This window comes from Aedes albopictus, unplaced genomic scaffold, assembly GCF_035046485.1.
Source record: "Aedes albopictus strain Foshan unplaced genomic scaffold, AalbF5 HiC_scaffold_206, whole genome shotgun sequence".
NCBI lineage: Eukaryota > Metazoa > Arthropoda > Insecta > Diptera > Culicidae > Aedes > Aedes albopictus.
The window spans coordinates 1-23,717 of record NW_026916987.1 but is presented as its reverse complement, the minus strand read 5'-3'; the positions used below and the strand labels follow the sequence as shown (position 1 = coordinate 23,717).

Genomic DNA, 23,717 nt, shown 5'->3' with positions numbered 1-23,717 from the left:
AACAAGTGGATAAAATAGACTTTTTTCAAACATATCTTTTTGGAGAATTGAAGATGTGTTTATCCCTTCTGGAACCTTTTTGTAGTGAATCTCTCGGATTTAGCCTGATCGAATTGCCGATGCACGATGTATCATCATATGTAGATATGTGTCATGTTCACTAGATTCCACGCATAGATTCCTTTCCCTACAGCCAGCGCCTGAAGACAGCGTTGTTACTAGAAATGGGTTGCAGGATACATGGTACGAGAGAAATTTGACCAGTCAGAGCATTGAAAACCCAATTAGGTAATTTCTCTTGAATTTCAACAAAATCAACTAGAATCAACTAGAATTTAACTTTTTGCATCAGGACATGTCCTGCACTTGGTCCTGCAGGACAACGCTTTTTCATCCAAGTGCAAGAGAACAGCGCTCATTTGATCCGGACTTCCAGGACTTCCGAATCGACAAAATACGCCGAACCAATCGGCAACCTTATCTGAAACGTGTTGAGGGTGGCAACGGGACGACGGGATGAACGATCCCGGATAAAAAATTACCATTCATTACATGGTAATTATTATTAACATATGACTGGTTTTATTGTTCACAATAAAACATATATTTTTTGCTAGGTTTCTAGCTGCACTCTGAATAGAGTTGAAACCTCTACACTAGACCCGAAGATAGAAAAGAGTACGTAATCTTTCAGAAGCAGTTTGCCAGCCGTACGCGGAAAATGATATCCATTAAGACACTGTTGCAAACTGACTCAAAAAGTTACGGTAGACGATTGGAAAGTTTTCAATTTGTCAGTTAGTCAGGATTTGGCTATGTAGTGTTATGGTCACACGGCTTGTGTTTGTCTTCTTGTTTGATTTTGTGGTATGGTTCAATATGTATTTCTCCTCGTTAAATCAGCTGTCGTAAGTTTATTTTTTTTTTCAATCAATCGAATTCCATATGTTAAAATATAGTCGATCCTGTGTCAAATTGTTTTCTTGATTTCGCTGATCGTTTTCTAATTCTCTGTGTTTCCTCTCTTGTGTCCTTAAATTATCATGATGATGATGATGATGATGATGATGATAGTTTCCATTCATTGTAGCACGGTACTAAGCCCGATAGCAATGGGCTGTCCATCCAATGTGATTTGATCAAGCAAAACATTATAATTATACAACCAAGATCATACAATTATGTATAGCGCAAGCCATCGCATTGGAGGATGCCCCAATGAATGTGAAAAAGCAGAATACCTATGTCATTCTCCACATAAAAGTTATAATAAGAAGTTGGCATCTCCACTCTTCCCAACCATTATGTTTCGACTGACAGCTCTTATTTCCCTCCACTCCCAAAAATAGTTGTGTTATACCAAATGTTTTTGAATATCAAAAAAGTATCATATCATAGTTTTCCCTCATAACTTACCTATTTTTCTCGTTTATTCTTGCTAACATTGTTTATTCTGTAAAATAATTGTTTCTTTACCTTATTACCTTGTATCCTTAAATTATCATCGGTCCAAAACCCACAGAAACATGTAACTGAACTTCTAATATTTTTCTGTTTGTGTCATAATACCATCTAAGAAATAAACAAAAATACGTAAATCGAAAATTTTTTAAATAAATTAAAAATTAATAAAGATTGCTTGTTAACTATTATGTGTTTTAATCCCCCTACAAAAACTATGAAAAATATTCCAAATTCGTTCAATTGTCATATCGGTCCTACCTAGATAAACCATGTCATTTTCTCAAGCGTAGCTTAGAAATGTCAACCTAGCCCTACACAAGTAACGTTATTCAGTTAATAAAAAGCAGTCAGTTTTTGTCCAAAACATCACGTCGAACGCATTTAAAGAAAATATGACCAAGTAACATTGTAAAAATTCGAAAAAGCAACTATGACATTAATAAATTACTAATCAAAATCAACCGAGAAACGTGGGAAATAGAGCCCAAAAAACATTTCAGTAACAAATTTTGAAAACAACATATAATCAATGGTGTAGCATTGATTATACGTCGTTTTCAAAATTTGTTACTGATTTTGAAGTCAACTGGCTGTAAAAGGTTCCAAAACCTGTCACAAATCCTATAATTTTATTAGGATTTGTAACGATCATCAAAACCTTCTCAAATCCAACCGACTTGGAACTATTGCTTAGGAATAGACTCTAATGAGCCCCGGCGGTTCCTCCGTGTTTATCGAGCATGTCTGATGCATATGATCAGCCATACTCCATCTGCAGCAGCCGGTTCGTGATGAACCGTTGGAGGCGCATTAAAGACACGGACACCGTCTTCAGCCAGAGGCTGTACAGACTGAACGAAACTTAACACTAGACAACGGACACGACATACATTACGAGCACCAATGGATACGAGGAAGAAACATTTCTTGCGAAAAGTTTCATTACTCGGAGCGGGAATCGAACCCTCACCCCATGGCATGACACGTTTATACGCTTGGTGACGCTAACCGCACAACCACGAGGCTCCACAAAAAAAAGTGTTAACAAGGTGATATGTTTCACTAAAGAACACTACATTACAATAATCAGAATGAAACTCCTTCACTTTAATACCGTCAACCCCTGCGAACTTGGCCAGGGCACAATAAAACATATAGTAGATATATTGTTACTTTTTACAATAGAAATCAAGCTCATATAGTTCGTACAATAAGTGCACATTAGCTTTATTAGTGACTAATTGATTCGATTGTTTTTCAATAGTTCTATAATAATTTAAAGTTACTATCAGTAAAAATTGATTTAAGTTGTTTTAAAATAGTTGCAAAAGTGCCTGCAAAGTTCTCATAGACTTTTTATTAAAAAAGAGTTTATTTCTCAATTACACTTAAAAACAATTCGTAGCAAATAAATAACAATAAATATTATTGTTGCTTGGATCATGTTTGTATAATCAAATACAAAATCACTTGATTTTTTTTTTTAGTTTTCTTTTTAAATTTGAGTACAGTAGATGTTTCGGTTATCGAATGTTATTCGCTAAAACTTCAACGACTGACAGACGTCAAGCCGTGTTGGCAGAGGAAGCTCTCAATGAATAACTGAGGAAGTACTTATAGAAAACTAGCTGAAAAGCAGGTTTAGCCAAGTGAGGATGTTACGACAAGAAAAAGATGAACAATGATTTTTTTATAATGTTTTCCAATAAATTAAAGGAATCTAGTAAATAGTAAACTACCATTGATAACAATACAAACACAATTAGTTTAATGGGGTCAATTGAACCGATGTTGAAATAAACATGCAATAATATTTGTTGTTATGTAAACAGATTTCGCCTTTGAAAAACCAAAGAATTCATATTTCTCAGTAACATTTTTCTACAGCATTTACAGATACTAATGGCCACATGAATTGTGAACGATTTATGGTATGGATCATACGACCTGAGGTTTGACTTGTGATATTTGACAGTCATTTGAAAAGATTAAAGATAGATCTTATCAACAGCTGCCAAGCAATACTCACCGAGACATCAGAGTGTTTGATTCTTATCATAAAATGTGCATATCATTCTGGCGGCCGTTAGTGCTCGTAAATGCTGGATATAAATGTTAGAGAGAAATATAAATTCCATGGATTTTCAAAAGCGAAAACTGCTTACAAATAACAACAAATATTATTGTATTTTTTATTGTAACAACGATTCATTTGACGCCATTCAATTAATTGTATTTGTATTGTAAGAACAATGAGAAAACATTAAGATATATTGTTTTCTTTTGAAAATTGCCCTAAAAATGTCTCATAAAAACACAAAACATTCTATTGTTTTTCGCGAAAAAGTATATGAAAATTTTCTCAAAATTTTATGGTTAAGATACATAACGACCACCATTTTTTATTGTAAAAGTGCCATTTACCATTCGCCGAATGGTATAGAACAAAAGGGGTGAAGGTGAGTGTGCCGTATAAATTACAATACGTTGAATGGTGAATATTATGCTTTTGGTCGAAATACGAAGTGATCGAACGTGCGAAAATTGATTTTTAACCTACTTAGAAATGTCGCAACTCAATTTGGATTAGTGCATATTGTTGCTCTTAATTAGCTTAATGATGCGCAACAGAAAAATTAGATTCAAATTTACTTCGCAGCTGCAACTTCGCATGTGCTTCTAGCGACGACTTCGATTTGGTGGTGCGACGATAATATTTTTCGAAAAAATGGTGTTGTAACCAGGGTTGTTAATAGGCACCGGAGCTGATGCATAATCACTGAAGACAACGGGAAATAAAAAGTTTGCATCACTGAGTCAACAGCTCTTGAATATTTTTCTTCAAACACCGTCAGTCAGTTTGCTGGTCGCGACGAAATTTTTGCCGTTACTCTTTATTGGCATTTTCGTTGAGTGGCTTGCACCGAACAGGGCAGGCGAACGAACAATCAGCCTAACGGGAATGGCCGACCAGAAAAAAAAATTCAAAAATGAAACCCGCCTTGATTTGGAATCGAACCAAAAACCTTCAGATTGGCAGCGCAACAAGCATACCATCAGAGCTAACAGCTCCGAAAGACTGAGGCTAAATCGTCAATAAAAGCTTGACTGGTTCGCCTTTCGTCTGCAATCGGATGCCATGTGACGAAAACATGTTCGTTTTTCGTCGTTGCAAAAGGAGACAAAATGACGAAAACTATAGCTCCCTTCGAATGTGGGTACTGATTTGGTTGGAGAGCAGCATTCAACCCCGTGGAATAGTCTCCGCAAATTCGGATGGTGCCATTGGCTTTGCGGACGACGACAATCGGAGCTGCCCACTCCGAATATTCGACCGGAGTGATAATATTCAGCTTCTCCAGCCGGTCGAGCTCTTGGTCCACGGCGTCGTACATCGCGTACGCAACCGGACGCTTCGGGCAGAATACGGGTCGAACACTTTCTTTCAGCTCCAACTTCACTTTCGTTTTGCTGCACAAGCCGAGCTGCTCGCTGAAAACGTTGGGGAAAGATGACTTGAGTGCAGCGGTCGTTGTAGGAGAACCCGACACGTGGCAACAGAAACTGTCCATGGGCACGGACCAGAGGTTAAAGACGTCCACCAGATCCGCACCGAGTAGATGGAGTTTGTTCTCGGTGACACGGATCAACGCACGCTGTGTGCTTTCGCCGATGGTGACGTCGCACTCGAATTCCCCATCGAGTGACAAGATGTTGCCGGACGCTGTCTTCGCTTTCACCGTTGAGGCCGATAGTGCAGGGCTGCCAAGCTTCTTCCAACTTTCCCTGCTGATCACGGTGATGTCCGAGGCGGTGTCGAGTTGCAGCCGGATGTCCGTTCCGGATAGGCAAACGGAGACAAATCTGCGCCGTTGCTGCACGCTGCACACGTCGACAACCACCACCTTGGTCGAGACTCCTTTCTTCTTCTTCTTGCTTCCGGGTCTTCGGTACTTTGCACTTTCACATAGCCTTCACGGTGTCCAACTTGGCCACAGTCGGAACACTTATGCTTCCTGTAGCTGCAATCCCGGGCGTAGTGTAATGCACCGCAGAGCCAACACGCGTAGCTTGGTCTCTGGACGGCGTCACTGGAAAAACGTCTTGGAGACTCCCGGTCATGCTTACCGAACCGCTTCCCACCAAACTTCCTCACCGCTTGTACTTCGCTGTACGGGGCCTGAGATTCAATCATCGCGCTGTCGTGCTTCAGATTGAACAAGCGCTGGCACTCTTCGGAGAGCTGCTCCAACGTGACGTCGTTATTGTCCTCGATTTTCGTGAGGAGACGAGTGCGAATCTCGACGTCGTTCTCCGATTTCAGGCCACACACGTACACTAAGCACTTGAACTGCTCCTCGGTGAGTTTTCCCAGTTCAAACTCCACGCAAGCCTTGTTCACCCTGCACGCGAACGCCACATGATCCTCAGTGGGGTTCTTCGCGATCTGCAGGCATCGGTATCTACGGCTGATAACCGACTCTTTCGCTCCAAACAGGCTCTTGAGCTTGACAACTGTCTGTGCGAAACTAAACTCCTTTGGAAGTTTCGGGAGAATATAGCTCACGTACCGTTCATGCTCCGATAAACCCAATTTTCGCATAAGCAGCCGAACTTTCGCCTCGTCGTCCAACCTTGCTGCATCCTTCTCGAAAAGGTCGTCGTATCGAGAGTACCAGGCCGCGAAAGTAGCGTTGCTTTCGGCCTCATACCGGAATTCCTTGATATTACTGGCCAAGGAGTCAAGGATCTGTTCCGGGTTCGGTGGTACTTGAACGTTGATCGACGAAGAGATGATGCGATAGAACTGTCTTCGTTCATCGTCAGACTGCTGCTGCTGCTTCATCATTTGAGCCATCATCTGTTGATGCTGCATCTGGCTCTGGGTAATCGACTGCTGCACCATATGCACAAGTTGCATGAAAACATCGGTACTAACCTGCGGCGCTTGCGTTTGGTGGGGTGGGAAGGTTGGGAACTGCTGCTGCTGCTGAGCCGAAGAAACTGGAATGAACGGCTGCTGCTGCTGGTGTGTCGTCATAACGGGCACAAATATCTGCTGCTGCTGCTGCGGGTGGACCGTCGTCGTCGTCGACGTCGCGGGGATAATCGGCTGATTTAATTGCCGTTGATTATACACTCCCGCGGGGTCAACACCATTTTGCCCGTCACGATCACTACCACCGTCGGCCATCGCACTCCACTTTCGCTTCTTCCGCGCGGGTGACGAAATGTTGGGTGAGTTTTTGTCGACGGAAAAACTACCCTCACTCGCGAATACTCGTCGCCACTTTTGCACCGCGGAAATCCCTCGATAATTACTTTCGGATCGTCCCTACATTGGGGATTAAAACGCGCACGATAACGATTAAAACTACTTATTTAATACGACACGTTAAAGGTGCAAAACGAATTACATTGCGGGACGTAAACAAACTGATACAAACTATGTACAAACAATACAACGACAACCACATTAAAAGCATTCATTGATGCGCATCTCCAGCATCACACAGTGACAGCTATGCTGCCGAGTGCGAGCCCAGCGGCGTGCGCAGTACCGGTTGGTACGGCGCGATAGGGTTGTCCTCAACACAATCTTCATCTCCATGATTTGCTTCTCCAAGCACTCCATCTCAAGCTTCTCATTTTCGCGTTCCATTTGGGCCTTAGCCAGCGCCAGCTTCTGCTCCATCCGTCTCTTCATACGCTCCTTCTCCATCTTCATCCTCTTTATTGCTGCGGCAACCTCTTCATCTTCCGAGACAGTTTGGGGATTTTGGACACTGCTTTTCCCAGCTCCATCAATCGTATCATCCACAGAGATAGCACCTTCAGCATCACTTTCATCGTCGCTCGACTTAATCGGGTCAATTTCACGGCACGAAGAGCATCGCCAGTTCTCGTCGTACTCGACCTCTGATCCTACACCGGCACAGCTGAAGTGTAGCCATACCTTGCAACCCTCGCAGAACACCATATGATCCTCGTCGTGATCCGGACGGCTACATATCGCACAGTTGTACGCCGTCTTGTCATCGGCGAGTTTAGATCCGTCCCCTGGCAACTGTTTATCCTTTTTTGAGGATATTCGGATCAGTTGAAAACTATTTTTGTAGCAGGGTGCGGTTCACAACAGCTCAAAACTAAAATATGTTTTTTTTTTTTTAGTTTAGCATAATAAAGTAAATTATCTTATCCTACATGGATAGTTTCCCTCGCAACTAAAGTTCAGTGTTTGCTAGGGTCCACTGCAATATATTTTGGCCTACAACATTTAGCAGTTAGTATTCAATTTAAGTTAATTGCAATCCATATTACCTGGTACAAATTATCCCCTTCTTCAATTTGCCCGATTCTAAGCTTCTAAGCTTCAAACAAAATTTAATCACTTATTTTCAATAATCTTCTCTTTAACTCCAACGCTTCAGCTTGCTATTGTTACGGTTCTGTTTACCATTTTTCTATCATACCCACACGTGATTTCATTGCCATTGCTCAATGATATCTAATATAGGTGAGGCCAGTCTCGCGCGCATGTGTCGGTGACCGTTAGGCACGGTTCGACGTCATCGGTGCCTCTACACTCACTTTTTGTTGCCTGCTTAAGAAACGATGCGCGTATTTGGGCAAATGTGTTTGGTCGCAGATATAAATGTTTGAACTATTTGAAGCTGTCGGTCTTGAGAAGGTTCTGGAATCGAGAGATAGAGAGACGGGTGCGTGAGGAGTTCTACTATGGAACCTACTGTAAGTTGGGAGAAAAGTCTAAAACGGCAAAATATTTTGTGGGACTTCTTCGCAGAGTCTCCTACCTTACTTCACCGCCAACGGATCAACAATTCGTACAGACTGTTTTGGATCATTTTCCATTCCATGTGCAACTGCGGATAAAAAATGTATTCAACACTGAGGACGTTTATCTCGAGCTGCTAGCCTACGATCGAATGGTAAACGAGACGAGGCGAGCCAAAATGCGACTGATTCACCCGACGTCTCCACTAGACAGAAATGTCCTGCCATTTTGCTGGGCAGATGTGTCATGACAGAAATGTTCTCTCGCTGTTTGCATGGAAAGCAGCGGTGTTGATCATTTCTGTTACGTCTTCTCTTTCTGGCAGCAAAATGGCAAGACATTTCTGTCTAGTGGAGACGTGGGGTCAGAAGAGAGCTACCAGGTCCGCGCATCAATTGTTACTACGAATCTGTACAGGTACACGAAAGAGATAATTTTGTTAATGTGGAGAATGAGTCAACTGAAGGCGATCAGAATTAAGGATGTAGTACCGGTACCGAAAATACCGGTATTACCGACCAATTTTTAGTACCGAAACACCGGTACTGACTGTGCCTTAGTACCGGTACTTTCGGTACCGTGAAATCTCTTCCGAAATGTTGGAAACCGTTTTTTTTTTAATCCGGTCATTAGTATAGCCGATATGCAATGGAAACCCGACTAGAAGTTTCTAACAAAAAATGTAACATCTTTCTAACTAATCCTAATATTTATAACTTATTGTGTTATACTTCTGTCAGAAACATTTGGTGTACGTAACTATTCTAACACAATGATATCACATTATGTTCTAAAATCTGATCATAACTCATCAGTAGGTCGGCTCATAACTCATTGTAGTATATTACAATTACAATAAGTTTCGATTCTTTGTCATTGAGGTAGCATTGTTACACAGTTGTATCAAATTATGATAGAAACTTGTTATTTTGAAGCTAAGATTTATATCACGTTTTGTTATAGTTCTGTTCATAATACAATAAGTTATTTTCTTGATTTCACCAGAGTTCTTTTTATTACAATTTTAGTTATTTTAACATCATCCTGCACCTAGTTAATAACATAATAGGTTATTGAACATTTTTGTAATATCATAACACAATATGTTACAAACTTGATATAATTTTCTAGTCGGGAATAAACGAAATCATTTATTTAAAACCAAGATTGACAAACAAACATTTTATATATGCAAAACGTTTCTGCAAATGGATTTATTAGCTTAAAATGAAACTTGTTAGATTAGGGTTTCTTGTCATTTCTTTGGTTTTTAAAATCCATTGAAAGCATCATCAAGGAAAAAAGTTAAATCTTCTTCTGTCTTCACCTTGTAGCTGTCTATCTGAATTTGGTACATCAAGAATGTTCCTGTTTCATTTTAGACTGATCAATATACTGCCTGTGGAACTGCGTAGAAGCTAAACAAAAGCTTCAAAAACAGTTTCATACAACTCATGTCTTTCTATCATTTTTATTTGATATTTTCAATAGCATCCCTGAAAACCGGGATTAACATTTTCCTGGTAAATTGAAGATTTTCTGTGCAAAATAGATTATTCTTCATTTTAGTGGAAAATTTCTCAGTACCGGTATTTTACCGGTACTACCGGTACTGTCAACCCCAGTACCGAAATACCGGTACTCACCAAAAGTGGTCGGCACTGCGACCCCTAATCAGAATGCCAGTGATGTTTCGGCTGCTTCGTTTGAAGAACTACCTCACAGCCTCGAGGGGGGAGTTGTAACGGCAGTCGTTTGACTGTTGCATTGCATCCATCTACTGTGTACAGCAGTGGTGCTCAAACTGCGGCCCGCGGGCCGCATGCGGCCCTCGAAACTCTTGAATGCGGCCCGTAGAGTACTTTGAAAAAAAGTTATTGATCGTTCAAAATAATGAAAAAAATATTGTAATGCTCAATCGTATGCAAATATTTATGTTTCATTTATGATGAAATGTTTTCAATGACAACATTAATACTTTTAAAAATTTTCCATGATTGAAAAAGTTGTGCAAAAAGTTATTTTAGTTCGTGTTAATTTTGACTGTAGATTTTATCATTATTTTGAAACATTCGGTTTTACCGAAGATTGAAAAAATGACCAAGAAGTGGATTTAATACTCTTCACAAAATCTTTCGTTTTGACAAACATTCATACAGTTGGGGGTATTTAATAATGTTAAGCAAATATTTTGTTTGTTATATAAAACATCCTCCATGCGACAGTAGCCACTAGCAATAAATGATTTGCTACTACAGATGACTCACAATCGGGTAGAAAATCGGGTTTTCAATGGTCAAACTGAGTTCTTTGAAGGTATTTAAGCGCATCACAATTATTCAAGAAATTTATGATTTTCCAATACTAAAATTGCCTTAGTAAAAAAGTTAGAACACTTTTAATACAATATTCACGATAATTTTCATCCTGCGGCCCGCGGCTCGGACGCAAAATCTCAATTTGGCCTGCGGTAAACATCAACCTGAGCACCACTGGTGTACAGATTTAGATCTGTTCAACCACCGTCAACCCATCGGTTCCCGATCGTCGCAGCAACGACGACGACGAATGGAGAACAACGGCAAATGTGCAGATTCTCCATATGTTATTGTATTAGATAACCCGCGAAACGGTTTAATGTTATATGTTTCTCGTTCAATAAAGTTTGATAATCTAGAGTATTTTCCTTCTAAGTTTCGTCGTTTACACTAGCCTGCAGCAACGAACATCGATAACTCGCTTTGGAGAGTCCATCGACGAAAGGTACTGCGGCAGTTCCTGATGATATCCTTTACGGAGATAACAGTAAATTCGTTGGCGGGAGTTGTGCAAATCCTTACTAAAGACACTATATGCAAAGACACGAAATGTTCCAATTGAAATTCCAAATTTGCTGTCAATGTCATTCTAATCGAGCAGGAGACCTGTCAAACGCGCTTTAAAAGCATTGCTCGACAGCATCATCGTCATGACGCGACAATCATCATCAATAGCAACAATCATCAGATTTCGTGTCTTTAGCATACAGTGTCTTTAATCCTTACCAAACACGCAGTTTCAAATGGTTGCAGTGGAATCGCGGGGTTGTAATCTGTACACCAATGGTTCCCAAACTTGTCGGCAATGATGCAAATTATCACCTCACTAGTACTCATCACAACTCATCAACTGTATATTAATCGCGTGCGATTGAACTGTGCACTGATCAGCGATGACCAGCAGCAAAGAGGTGGCAAAACGAACATGATGTAAATCACAAACGATTTTGCACACATCTGACTGTGCCGCCACACGCTCGCCCGAACAGCCGAACCAAACCGAATAGGTTGGTTTGCGAAGCAACGGCACGAACGCTCGACACGCACACATAAGCAACATTCGCATGTACCGATACCATACTAATAAAGCTTCCAGCCAACGATGCTTCGCGATAAGCTGTCGAAAAGCATCGAAAGCGATGAAAAGAGATGCTTGGCTAGAACGCAACGGCTCAACGGCGAAAAGGAAGAGTCAACTATGCTGATTAGTGTTGAGTCCGTTCGTGTGCTACTCGTATGGGAGGTTGATTGAATAAAGCGAGGATGGGTGAAAACGTATTCGTTGTCGAAAGCAAATCGCATCATTTCGCGAATGTTTTCATCAAATAGCAAGCTTGCTTGTCGGAGCAATCGCCCCCTTTGAGCTGTTGAAAAATATATTCGCCCCCTAAGTTTATATTTTTTGAAATAAGATTCGAAATTTTGGAATTTTGAAATTATGGTATGAAAAATCGTGAATAAATATCATTGAGAATCACATTTTTGGAGAATATTAAGAAAATGTAACTTCTAAATATAATTATTTTCAAACATCGAAGAAGGAAGATTGAAAGTAGCTGAATCCTAAAGCTTTGTAAGTCGTCTTGGTTTTGCTCACAGAAACTCCAAAAGTTTGACGAAGATTGAAACTTTTCCAAAAATTAGATAAACCGTAAAAATATGCCAAATAATAGAACAGAAACCCTACATGTAGAGTGGAAAATTTCAGCAATTTTACTAAATATGTAGGCATAAAATGTCATCTTGGATATCAACTTCGAATAACGAGATATTTGTAAAATCAAAAAAAAACAAAAAAAAGAGGAAAGGCATAAGGAATCTGAAATAAAACCTTTAAGTCCGAAATTTTATTTAAAGTTCTATCAAAAAATCTCAAAATTCAGGAAGCTTGAAAAACTCTGTTAAAATCAAAACACTTTCAGAGTTTTACCATATCTTGAAATATTTGAGAACTTTAAGAAAAAAAAATCGCGTTTTGAATTCTCACCTAAGACAAATCAAGGACAGACAAGTTTCGTTTTTCTTGAAACATGGATAATCTAAAATTTTATTGTTGTAAAATTCTATAATTACTAAATTTAAAGAAAAATATATTTATTTTATTGCTACATCTTCAACTATAAAGTTGCACAGACTGTTGTATTAAGAACTATACATAACATTATTTAATCAACTGTAGGATAAACATTACACTACCATACATCAAAATAGACAGAAAAACTTTTTAATCTGATTTCATTGAGGTTCAACAAAAGAAAAAAACATACAAAAATAACTTCTGCTTGATCATGTTTATGGCTTCCAAACATATCGTGAACGGCGTTCAAATTCTCGAAACACTATTCCATTAGGCCAGGTCGATTTACGCAAAGCCGAATCCTTCCATTGATCTTCTAGGGTGACTTTGAAGGAGATAAAATCTAACAGACGAAAATTTGTTCGTTTCGAGACTAATTTCGTCACGTTCAGGCAGTCTCGAGCCGGAGCAAGTGTAAAATGCACATAAATGTTAAATGGTAAAAATTCAAACATGTATTCGAGTATAAAGTATATTAAGTTGATTTAATATTTTAAATCAGATGTTTTTCGCAATTTTCAACCGTGACCTCTTTAAATTATTCACAACTAAAAAATACATTTCTGTGTTTCTTATTTTAGAAGAGAGCTGAGGAGCTTTCACTTATAATGGCTGATGACTCAGAAAAAAACACATGATCAAATTCTCCGAAATAGTTGGACTTCAGTTACGATTTGATTTTCAAAATGAATCTTTCTGAAAATAATTATAACTACATGAAGGGGAACTTTTTCTATTTTTGGTAACTGGTTCTATTCGTCATGGGATAGAATATTATATTACGCCTGTTAAAACCCGAATTGACATAAAAATTTTGCCAATGGAGCTGAATTATTTGACCAAGTTTTAGATAATTCTGATTGATTGATTTAACTTTATTATGGAGACTTTCAGCCCTTGGCCGTTCAGACAATTCTAATGACAAAACCCCCTTTTGATGAAGAGACCAAAACTGTCAAAAAATTCACTCTAAATGAAATGGTTTTTGGAAAATCGCCCCCTTATTGGATTTTTCGACCCCCAATTTCTAATTTTGAAATTTTTGCTCCCTTTGATATCGTTTTCGCCCCCCAGGGGGTGATTTCGCCCACTTTGGGAATCACTGCTGTACACAAATCGAAGCGAGGACTTGAAACATCGATGCAGGCGGTCTACCAGCGCTGAAGTTAATCCAGGAGTGTACTGCCCCCACTCGCATAACAGTCCCATCTTTGCTGGGTTTTCTATTCATATGGGATATTTATGCGAGTGGGGGCAGTGTAGGCTACGTCGCAATACGTGAAAAACGGTGCTTCTGGCGTGTCAAGAGTGGCAGGACTGCAGAAAATGTACGAAGTGTTCGCAGAATACTATAGATTTTTGCAATCACGTCATTCACCTGATTGTTCCACTTAAGGTGTTTGTCCATGGCTGGCATTACTTCACCGCAAAAAACCGTTGTCAGGATGGATGCTAACTAATCCTTCACGGGTAAAGATGGTCGCCTTTGTTTTCTTGGCATTCGGAGCTAAGCTGTTGTTGGAAGCCCAGCGTTCAATAGCCGCAAGATCGGTGTTTATTCTGGCAACTAGTTGGTTTAATAGTTTAATATGTAGTTTAATAGTTTAATAGTTTATTTAATCAATTACGCGAACCTGTTATATTAAATATATAGGTGAGGTCAAGGAAACAAACATTTTTGAAGTACTATTGGAACAATATACTTAAGTAGTTAATAAGTTTCTGTAGGTATTATCTATAGCAATCGTTTGAAGGCATCTAGCGTTGGTTTGGATTTCGTCTCTAACGGAAGGTTGTTCCATAGACTCGCTCCGTGTATTAGAACGCTACGTCGCAGCTGTGTCAAGTGGGGTGGGATGACGAAGGACCGGCTACGGTGCATTTGTCCTTGCTGCAGGTATAGTTGAAGGTACTGCGGCAGTTCCTGATGATATCCTTTACGGAGATAGCAGTAAATTCGTTGGCGGAAGTTGTCGGGCAGATCCTTACCAAACACACAGTTTCTAATGGTTGCAGTGGAATCGCGGGGTCGTATCTGTACACAAATCGAAGCGAGGACTTGAAACATCGATGCAGGCGGTCTACCAGCGCTGAAGTTAATCCAGGGGTGTAGACTACGTCGCAATACGTGAAAAACGGTGCAACCACGGATTGCACTGGCGTGTCAAGAGTGGCAGGACTGCAGAAAATCTACGGAGTGTTCGCAGAGTACTATAGACTTTCGCAATCACGTCATTCACCTGATTGCTCCACTTAAGGTGTTTGTCCATGTGAAGGCCGAGATTGACTACGCAGTCACAGGCTGGTATGGGCCTTTTCATTTGATGTCTTAAATCAGCTGATTTCTGGGCCTTTGACAGTTCTCCTATGAAAATGACAGTTTCGCGTTTGCGCCTTTGTTCGGCAGTTGTAAACAGTGGCATACACGGACCTGTCAGCTGAAAAGGCCTATTACTTCACTACAAAAAACTATGTCAGGATGGATGCCAACTGGTCCTTCACGGGTAAAGATGATCGCCTGTGTCTTCTTAGCATTCGGAGCTAAGCTGTTGTTGGAAGCCCAGCGTTCAATAGCCGCAAGATCGGTGTTGGTTCTGGCAACTAGTTGGTCGATATGTGCTACTGGACCAGTAACATAGATTTGGAGGTCGTCGGCATATAAATGATACTCACACTGAAGCTCTCTCGGAAGACTATTAATGTACAGCGAAAAAAGGAGCGCACTCAGGCAAGATCTTTGCGGTGTCCCATCGGTGAGTTGATGTTCGTCAGATAATACGTCTCCCGCCTTAACCACTTGACTTCGGTGGCTGAGGAAGGATCCTAGGAGTCTGCAAGCTGAACCTGATAAACCGAATTCCCGTTCAAGCTTCCTTTTCAGCTTGTGATGATTCACGCTGTTGAAGGCAACAGAAAAGTCGACCAGCACTAGCACCGTGCACAAGTTTCGGTCAAATCCTGCGTAAATATCGTGCACTACTTTCGTCAAGGCGGTGGTCGTACTGTGATTCTTTCTATACCCTGACTGGTGCTTCGCGAGTAGAGGTGGGTTTTGTTACGGTCGCGCGAATCCGAGGTGGCCGTTTCGGAATAGTAATAGTTAAACGCAACACGTAATCAAATTACACATTAAAAACTGTATTAAACGATAAAAATACAATGGTGGGGAAAATACAATGTTCGCGGTTACTTGGCAATATACTGACTGACGTTTCTCATTGCGTGCTGTCACGGCGTCGACGGAGATGACAGCTTGACTGTCATCCGTGAGCCCAGCGACTGAGGTTGTTCGTAGGGATGTCCAAGGTCCCAACATCTCCCCTTCAATATCGGAAGTACGGCTGGAATCTCTGAGGTGCTCTTCGTGGTCGTGAAGAGCGACGAGGTGCTGGGGCTTCTGATACTTGTTGAGGTTCAATGGCAGACTGGAAGTCCGGTGTAACGGAGCCTGCCCTGGACGCCGAGACTTGCGCAGAGCTCGACGAGGAAGACGATGATATTGCTGAGAGCGACGATAGCAATTCCGGCGACTGTACCGAAACACGCACATTGGTATTGGGCGTCGACGAAGCTAAGGTCTGCGGATTGGTTTGTCCTACTGGTGGTAACGGGAGCGATGGAATTGTCGGCGAACGTGGCATGGAAAGATTCCACGCATCAAGCAAGACGTTGATCGGTAGCCTGGCGCTGTTTCCTGCTTGAGCTTTGGTACGGTGATCAGGTTCATTTCGGTCCTTCATTTGGTTGATGTGTGACCGAACGAGCCTTCGGTTTTCAGCCCAAACATTGTACATAACGTTGCCTACTTTTTCCAGCACAACGCCCGGTGCCCAGTGCCAGTTGTTGTTGACGTAGAGCTTCACAAATACTGGATCATCTCGCTGATAGCTTCGTTTGACGTTGGAGTCCTTGTTGTGCATCGTTGAACGTTCAGCTGGCGGACGGAGTAACTCCAAACCAGTCCTGCAAAATATCAGTCTCAGTGCCTGTTTTTCAGCTGAAAATGAATGCATGCGGCGGTCGTTTTCAGTTCCTCGATGTGAGAACTGACAGAGTCCGAGAGCTCCATTCGTGAGCGACCCAACAAGATCAATTCCCAATCATCCACACACTACTCATGCTGAAAGGCCATTCGTCTCAAGCGGTGGCTTGTGAGAGTGAGTGCCCTATACGTTAGCACGGGTGAAAACACTCAACTACAGAAAATTGAATGGAAATTTAGCCCTGTCAGCTCTCGCTTTCAGCACGCTGCGTGCGAGTGTGAGTACCTATTTCATTTCGCTCCCGTGTTGCTGATCGGAAAGCAACTTTGACAGGAAAACCAAAACGGAGAAAATGAAAAAAGCAAAATATCGCTATCATAAAGGCCTGTCGAAAAATTGCAGCACTGCTCCAAACACGTCCGGATTGGACGACCGAACATGTTTTCTGCCGGTGACTTGCCATCAGGAGCGGAAGGATTTGGCGTACTTCTGTAGGTGGTCAGGAAGGTGTTGAGCGCTTCACGTACTGTACCTTTTCCCTCCTGGATTTTCTTGATGGAGCTCTTGAATATTCCCACAAACCTTTCGGCTTGGCCGTTTGATTGGGGATGAAACGGCGCAATCGTGAGATGATCTATGCCATTTTCCGTGCAGAAGGCTTCGAACGATGCACTAGCAAACTGCGGTCCATTATCGCTCACCAAAGTTGCAGGAAAGCCGAATCGAGCGAAGATGTCCTTGAGGATTAACACAGTAGCTGTCGTGGTCGTACTGCGTGTTGGTATGATTTCCGGCCATTTCGAATAGGAGTCCACGATTACGAGATAGAACTCTCCGGAAATTGGTCCAGCATAGTCTATGTGGACACGGTCCCATGGCTTGGTTGAACGAGGCCACGGCACCGGTGCTACCTTTGGCGGAGACTTCGCTGCGGATGCGCAGTGTCGGCAGGATTTCACGTAGTCGACGATGTCCTTGTCCACAGATGGCCAGTATACGTACGATCGAGCAATCGCTTTCATACGTTGGATGCCTGGGTGGCCACGGTGCAGTTGATCTAGGCAGCGCCGACGGTACGATGAAGGGATGACCAGACGATCGCCGAAAAGTATGCAACCTTGTATCGTGGTCAGAGAGTCCTGGCGGTCACAAAATTGCTTCAACTCCGGGTCAGCGACTTGCTTCAGTGTTGGCCAACCATCGTGTAGGTAGCGATATACCTTTCTTAGTGATCGGATCGGACTGAATGGCTTTCTGTACGATCCTGAAACTCAACGGAAGCGAATTAATGGTATCGGAAGCAACTGACCTGATATCGTCCTCGAGAGCGACCGAGGCGATGACGTAGTCCTCATCCGGTCGAACGTGCTGGCTGATGAGACGAGAAAGCACGTCAGCATTACCAAACTTCGCTGTAGGGACATGCTCGATGGTGAAATCGTACAGCAGTAAGGTCAAAGCCCACCGCTGCAGGCGATTCGATGTGTACACGGGGATGCCCTTCTTTGAGCCGAATATCCGCAAAAGTGGGGCATGGTCGGTTTGCAGATGGAATCGGCGGCCAAACAGCATACGGTGAAACTTCGTGACCGCAAATATGATCGCGAGGCCTTCGCGGTCGGGTTGGCTGTAGTTCCGTTCGGCTGGGGTGAGGGCTCGTGACGCATGTTGAACAACCTTCATGGTGCCATCCGGGAATTTATGACTTATGGTGGCACCAACACCGACAGAGGAAGCGTCTGCCGATACGACGATGGGGAGGTTCGGGTTATAATGGGTAAGGAGCAAACCTGATGATAGAATCTCCTTGAACCTCGTGAACGCCTGCTGGCATTCTGGTGTCCAACGAAATTTCACGCCAGCCTTCAGGAGTTCGTCCAGCGGGTAGCGAAGCGTTCTCATTCCAGGGACAAACTTTCCATAATAATTTACTGCCCCGAGGAACGAGCGTACACCGGAGACGTCGGTTGGTGGAGCCATGTCGGTGATCGCTTGAATCTTTGCTAGATCTGGTCGAAGTCCCTGACGGTCGAGCAAGTAGCTGAGGTACCTGATCTGGAGCTGCGCAAAGGTACATTTCTCTGGGCGGACGGTGAACCCATATTCTTGAAGCCGGGCCAAAACTGCTTGAAGGTTTCGTGCATGTTCCGCTGCGTCCTTTCCACCCACGACCACGTCATCAAGGTACATAATCAGATGTGCATGGAAGGCCGGCCAGCATGGTATCCATTAGCTGCTGGAACGCTCCTGGGGCCGTTTTCACTCCGGGCGGTAGGCGGTTGTAGCGGTATAACCCCCGGTGTGTGTTGATCGTAAGTAGATCCCGACTGCCTTCATCAACCTCCACCTGGAGGAACGCTTCAGACAGGTCGATCTGACTGAATACGGTGCAATTGGCTAGCTTCGCAAAAATGTCTTCCGGCAACGGTAGGGGATACCGGTGCGGCTGCAGGGCATCGTTGAGGCCGGTCGAATAAACCCCGCATATACGAATGTTGCCGTTGGCCTTGCGGACGACTACGATTGGGGCCGCCCAATTGGAGAAATCTACGGGTGAAATGATGTTGGCTCGTTCTAGTCTGTCCAGCTCTTCGTCCACTGCATCGTACATGGCGTAGGCCACTGGACGCTTTGGACGGAACACCGGAACTGCGCCTGGCTGGAGCTCGAGTTTGATCTTCGTTTTGCTGCACAACCCCAACTCGTTCCGGAAAACTGCTGGAAATTCTGCCTTGAGGGAGTCGATGGTGGTAGTAGGGCTGGTGATGTTGTTGCAGTAGGTGCTAATGGGCACGGACCACAACCCAAAAATGTCCAGCAAATCGATCCCGGCCAGATGGAGCGACTTATCCACCACGTAGAATTGTGCCTGCCGCTGCTCACCGTTGATGGTAATGGCACTTTCGAACTTGAAAAGCAGCTGCAGCGGATCTCCAGACGCTGTAGCGGCTCGCTCTGTAGCAGGCAGTTTTGGCGGTTTGCCAATTTTCTCCCACGTTTGCTTCGACACGATGCTGATGTCGGACCCTGTGTCCAACTGAAGACGCACATCCACTCCGTTGATCCGAGCTTGAACGAAACGACGCTTTTTGTTTACGGTATTTACCAAGAGACTTACTGTTTTAGATGAGAAAGCTCCTGGATGGCCTTTCCGTTTGAAAACTGGTGGTTTAGGGCTCTTCTTAGCACTCGAGCAATACCCTTCACGATGACCGATGAGACCACAATCGCTGCATTTGTACTGCTTGTACGTGCAGTCCCGGCTGAAGTGCATTGCTCCGCAGCACCAACAAGGAGTTGCCGGTACGTTCCTAGCTCGCTTCGCTTCTGTGCCAGTGGATCCCACACCTGGCTTCGGTGGATACTTGCTGAACTGCTTCTTCTTCTTCGTAACGAACTGCACTGCTGCCGATGATGGTGCTCCTATCATTGCCGTGTCGTGCTTCAGGCACAGCAACCGCTGACAATCTTCCGACAGCTGTTCGAGTGTGACGTCAGCTCTCTCTTCGATTTTCGACAGCAATCTCGTTCGCACTTCTCCGTCTCCCTCCGATTTCAGACCGCAAACGAACATTAGACATTTAAACTGCTCTTCACTCATCTTGCCCAGTTCGAACTCAACACAGTTCTTGTTGATCCGACAGGCAAACGAAATGAAGTCTTCGGTCGGTTGTTTTGCGGTTTGCAAACATCGATAGCGTTTGCTTACGACGGACTCGACAGCACCGAAAAGCGTTTTCAGTTTCTGAACGGTCTCGTCGAACGAAAAATCTTTCGGAACCTTCGGTAAGATAAAACTTACGTAGCGCTCGTAACGTTATTGAAACGCAACTCATATTAAAAACGCTTTAACCATCCTTTAGTGATATTTGTTTGGCTTTCAATGTAATTCAAAAATTCAATATTTGTTATAAGAAGAAAAAATAGAATTCACGGTGGGGCTGGCTCACCGACACTTCCGGTCCGCTTTAGTGCTTTATGCATCATTGTGGCCAGGTGTTGCTCTAGTTTTTCCAACTGTATTGTAAAGCATGAGCGGTGATCCTTGGCATTCTTGTGTAAATTGGGGTAGGTACTCGAAATGTTGATCGATCACCGATTATTGCTGGCAGATGCAGTGGAAAGTTTGTCTTAATACGTATCAATCGTCTCTGACAAACGAGAAAAACTGACTTCACTGATTACCTGTCTTTGAGCCAAATTTGGTATAGAGTCTTCAGTCTCCGATTAATCGCTTCATGTTTGATGGAGGTTTTTAATCCAATGGGTTACATAGCCGCTATCCGAATGAAGAGAGTAATGTTCCGCGTAATATATCACAAATCGAAAGAGGTACGGTACATTACGTGGAGTGGATATACTGAATTGGGTACCAGACCAAGTCCCTGCTGGGTGGCGCTAAATAGGTGAGCCATAGACAATAGAATCGTCAATGTCGTAGGGCATAGTATGTGACTATTGTCGAAACAACACTATTTTTGGTCATTGTCCAACTAAGCGCATAACTATGTTAGGGTCAAGATTAGGACTATTTTTGGTCATTGTCCACTAAGCGCATAACTATGTTAGGGTCAAGATTAGGATGAAATCATTGGTAAAATATAATAACACTTTTTAGTTTGTGTAGTTAGTTGAACTAGTGTTAACTTTTTATTGGGACATTTTCTGTAGGTTTATTCCTGGATTACAATGCATTAGTTGCCCTTTAACTGAATTATTTTATAACAGTAAACAACATTATTCCTTCTTGATAAAAGATGTATGGACATGTATAGACATCTGATCAGATATTTTTCCGGTATCAAATTTGGGGTAGAGAGTTAAACACCTACGGAAAATAGTTTTTCAATGTCAGACAAACATCACATGAACACAGCTACCAATGTACCAAACCTTCTCTACTGTCTTCTCATTTCGCCGCTTCCTATCCTCAATTGAACTTATCTGACACTAGTTAGGACTGTCTGTGGGAGATCCGGGTTTCGAATTCTGTGTAGGACTTGTTAAAACGGGATGCCTGATATATACTGCGGACAAATGGGCTGGAAGTACTGAGCAATCACAATTACTGTCGTATTAATCATATTAAATGCATGCTTTTCTACTTACATCCCGAACGTCGCCAACCGGCAAAGAGGACATGACGAAAAAAACGCGAGATGGCCCTAACAAAAACTAGAAAGGCGATGAAAATGGTCACCGATGCAACGATATGGAAACAAAATAGATGAGAAATTATCGACCAAATCATAATCAATGAACATATCGCTAATGTTCTTTATCATTCTTTCTTTTTCTCGTTTCAGCAACAACATCGAAACCTCTCTACTATCTCTTCATTTTCTACCTCTTCCCATCCTATTCCCACATCTTCCTATATCCTCTACCCCATCTATTTAATGTATCTGACACTTGTTGGGACTGGTAACGCCAGCGCCTGCCTGTGGAAGATCCCGGTGTGCTAATTCGGTGTAGGACATGTTAACGGGGGAGGCTTAGTAGGTCCACATCTGCCTACAAGCAGATGGGCTGACAGTTGTCGGCCTGGGTGTGGACTGAGCAATTACAATTACAATTACAAGAAGAAAAAATAGAATTCACGGTTTTCGAAACTGGTTGTACCTCCAAAATGTTACTTCAGAAATATTTCAGTCCAATTTGAATTAATAGATTTTTATTCTATTCTGGACTTATCAAAACTTTATTTCGCCATTTTTTTCATAATTATTAGCTCACGAGCCGCAAAAAAGTCTGATGATTAAAATCATTAAAAGTAATCCACATATTTGCGAGATTCAACAAAAGTAGTGATGGGAAAAATATACGGTGAATAAACTCTTTGAAATTTCATGTTACCGATAAATTTTGAAGACTCCTCAGAAGTTGAAAGACGTGATAATCATCGATCAAGTTTAAATAATTTATAAACGCTGTTTGGAAATTAAAACATCAAAAAATAAACGAATATCCTAGAAAACTGTTTACCTAATGACGAAGAGAAAATCATCATTCCTACCCAAACAAAACCACGATACATGTTCAGCGATATGCATGTATTGGTAAAACTAGCTTTGTACATTGTACCTGCTACACCGCGCTCAAACTGGGTGTAGCATTTTCTTGCACCGGTGCCAATCGGGTGTCAAAACAGAACAGTACCTGCGAATAAACGAACGGTTTCGGTGCAAGTTTGCTACACCCGGTGGCAAAGCGGTGCAGGCGGTGCAAATAAACGAATTCGACATAAGATGAAATCGAATAGATAAATAAATTGAATTGAAATGAATTGAAACATTAACTTTTGGGTAAAATACACATTAATAAAAACAAAACAAAAACATTCCCTTTCTAAAAAAAAAAAAACAAATTCAAGGAAGCAGAACGTTATTTCAAAAATAAGAGATCTAATATAATGCACCACTAACAAGTTTGTCTTGTTTCCATTGAAGGATGTTCTTTATTTCTTCCGAGAAAATATATTTTGCTAATTATTTATGCCAAATGCCCTTTATGCCAAACGACTGGCGGGATCGAGTGATCCACATTAAAGAATAATGGTTGAGAACCTCTTTTACACTTGCCGGAAGCCATACATATTATACACTATCTAGCTACATATAAAAAGAAATGTAAGCGGCTCTTACTTGTATGTCAATCCATCGCTGTTGCGAAATAGCTCTTCACAGGACAAGCCGTCCTGAAGGTTCATTCCATTTTCCATAGTCATATTTTATGTTGTTTACTGAAAACAAAAAATAATAATCATTCTCATACATACTCATGAAATTACTACGAACTGTCTATTTAGTTTTATAGAAAACAAGTTTCACTCGGGCAAACACGTGGGAATTTAATTTTGACATATTCGCTGAAAAAGCGATCACCTTTCAAAGATCTAGTTAGATAGCTACCTATACTTGTATTTTTTATGTTGAAGCAGTGGAAGAACTTCCAAATCGTCTATATCAAATTGTAGCAAATATTGTAAAATTGGAAGCAAATGAAAATTATTACAGAACACTCACTTCGACTGTGACCGTACAACCAAAATGCATGCCACAAACTGAGCACGATGACAG

General features: G+C 42.1%; 1 protein-coding gene across 1 annotated transcript in view; it reads right to left on the bottom strand.

Moving 5' to 3' along the window:
* LOC109416702 (inosine-5'-monophosphate dehydrogenase) overlaps positions 1-23,711 on the bottom strand; it is a gene marked incomplete at both ends in the record, with an annotated part of 48,540 nt that extends 24,829 nt beyond the window's left edge. The window contains 2 exon segments of the mRNA XM_062843433.1: positions 23,283-23,380; positions 23,550-23,711. Of these exon segments, the coding sequence (XP_062699417.1) occupies positions 23,283-23,365 (83 nt within the window).
* Between the last annotated feature and the right edge of the window lie 6 nt (positions 23,712-23,717).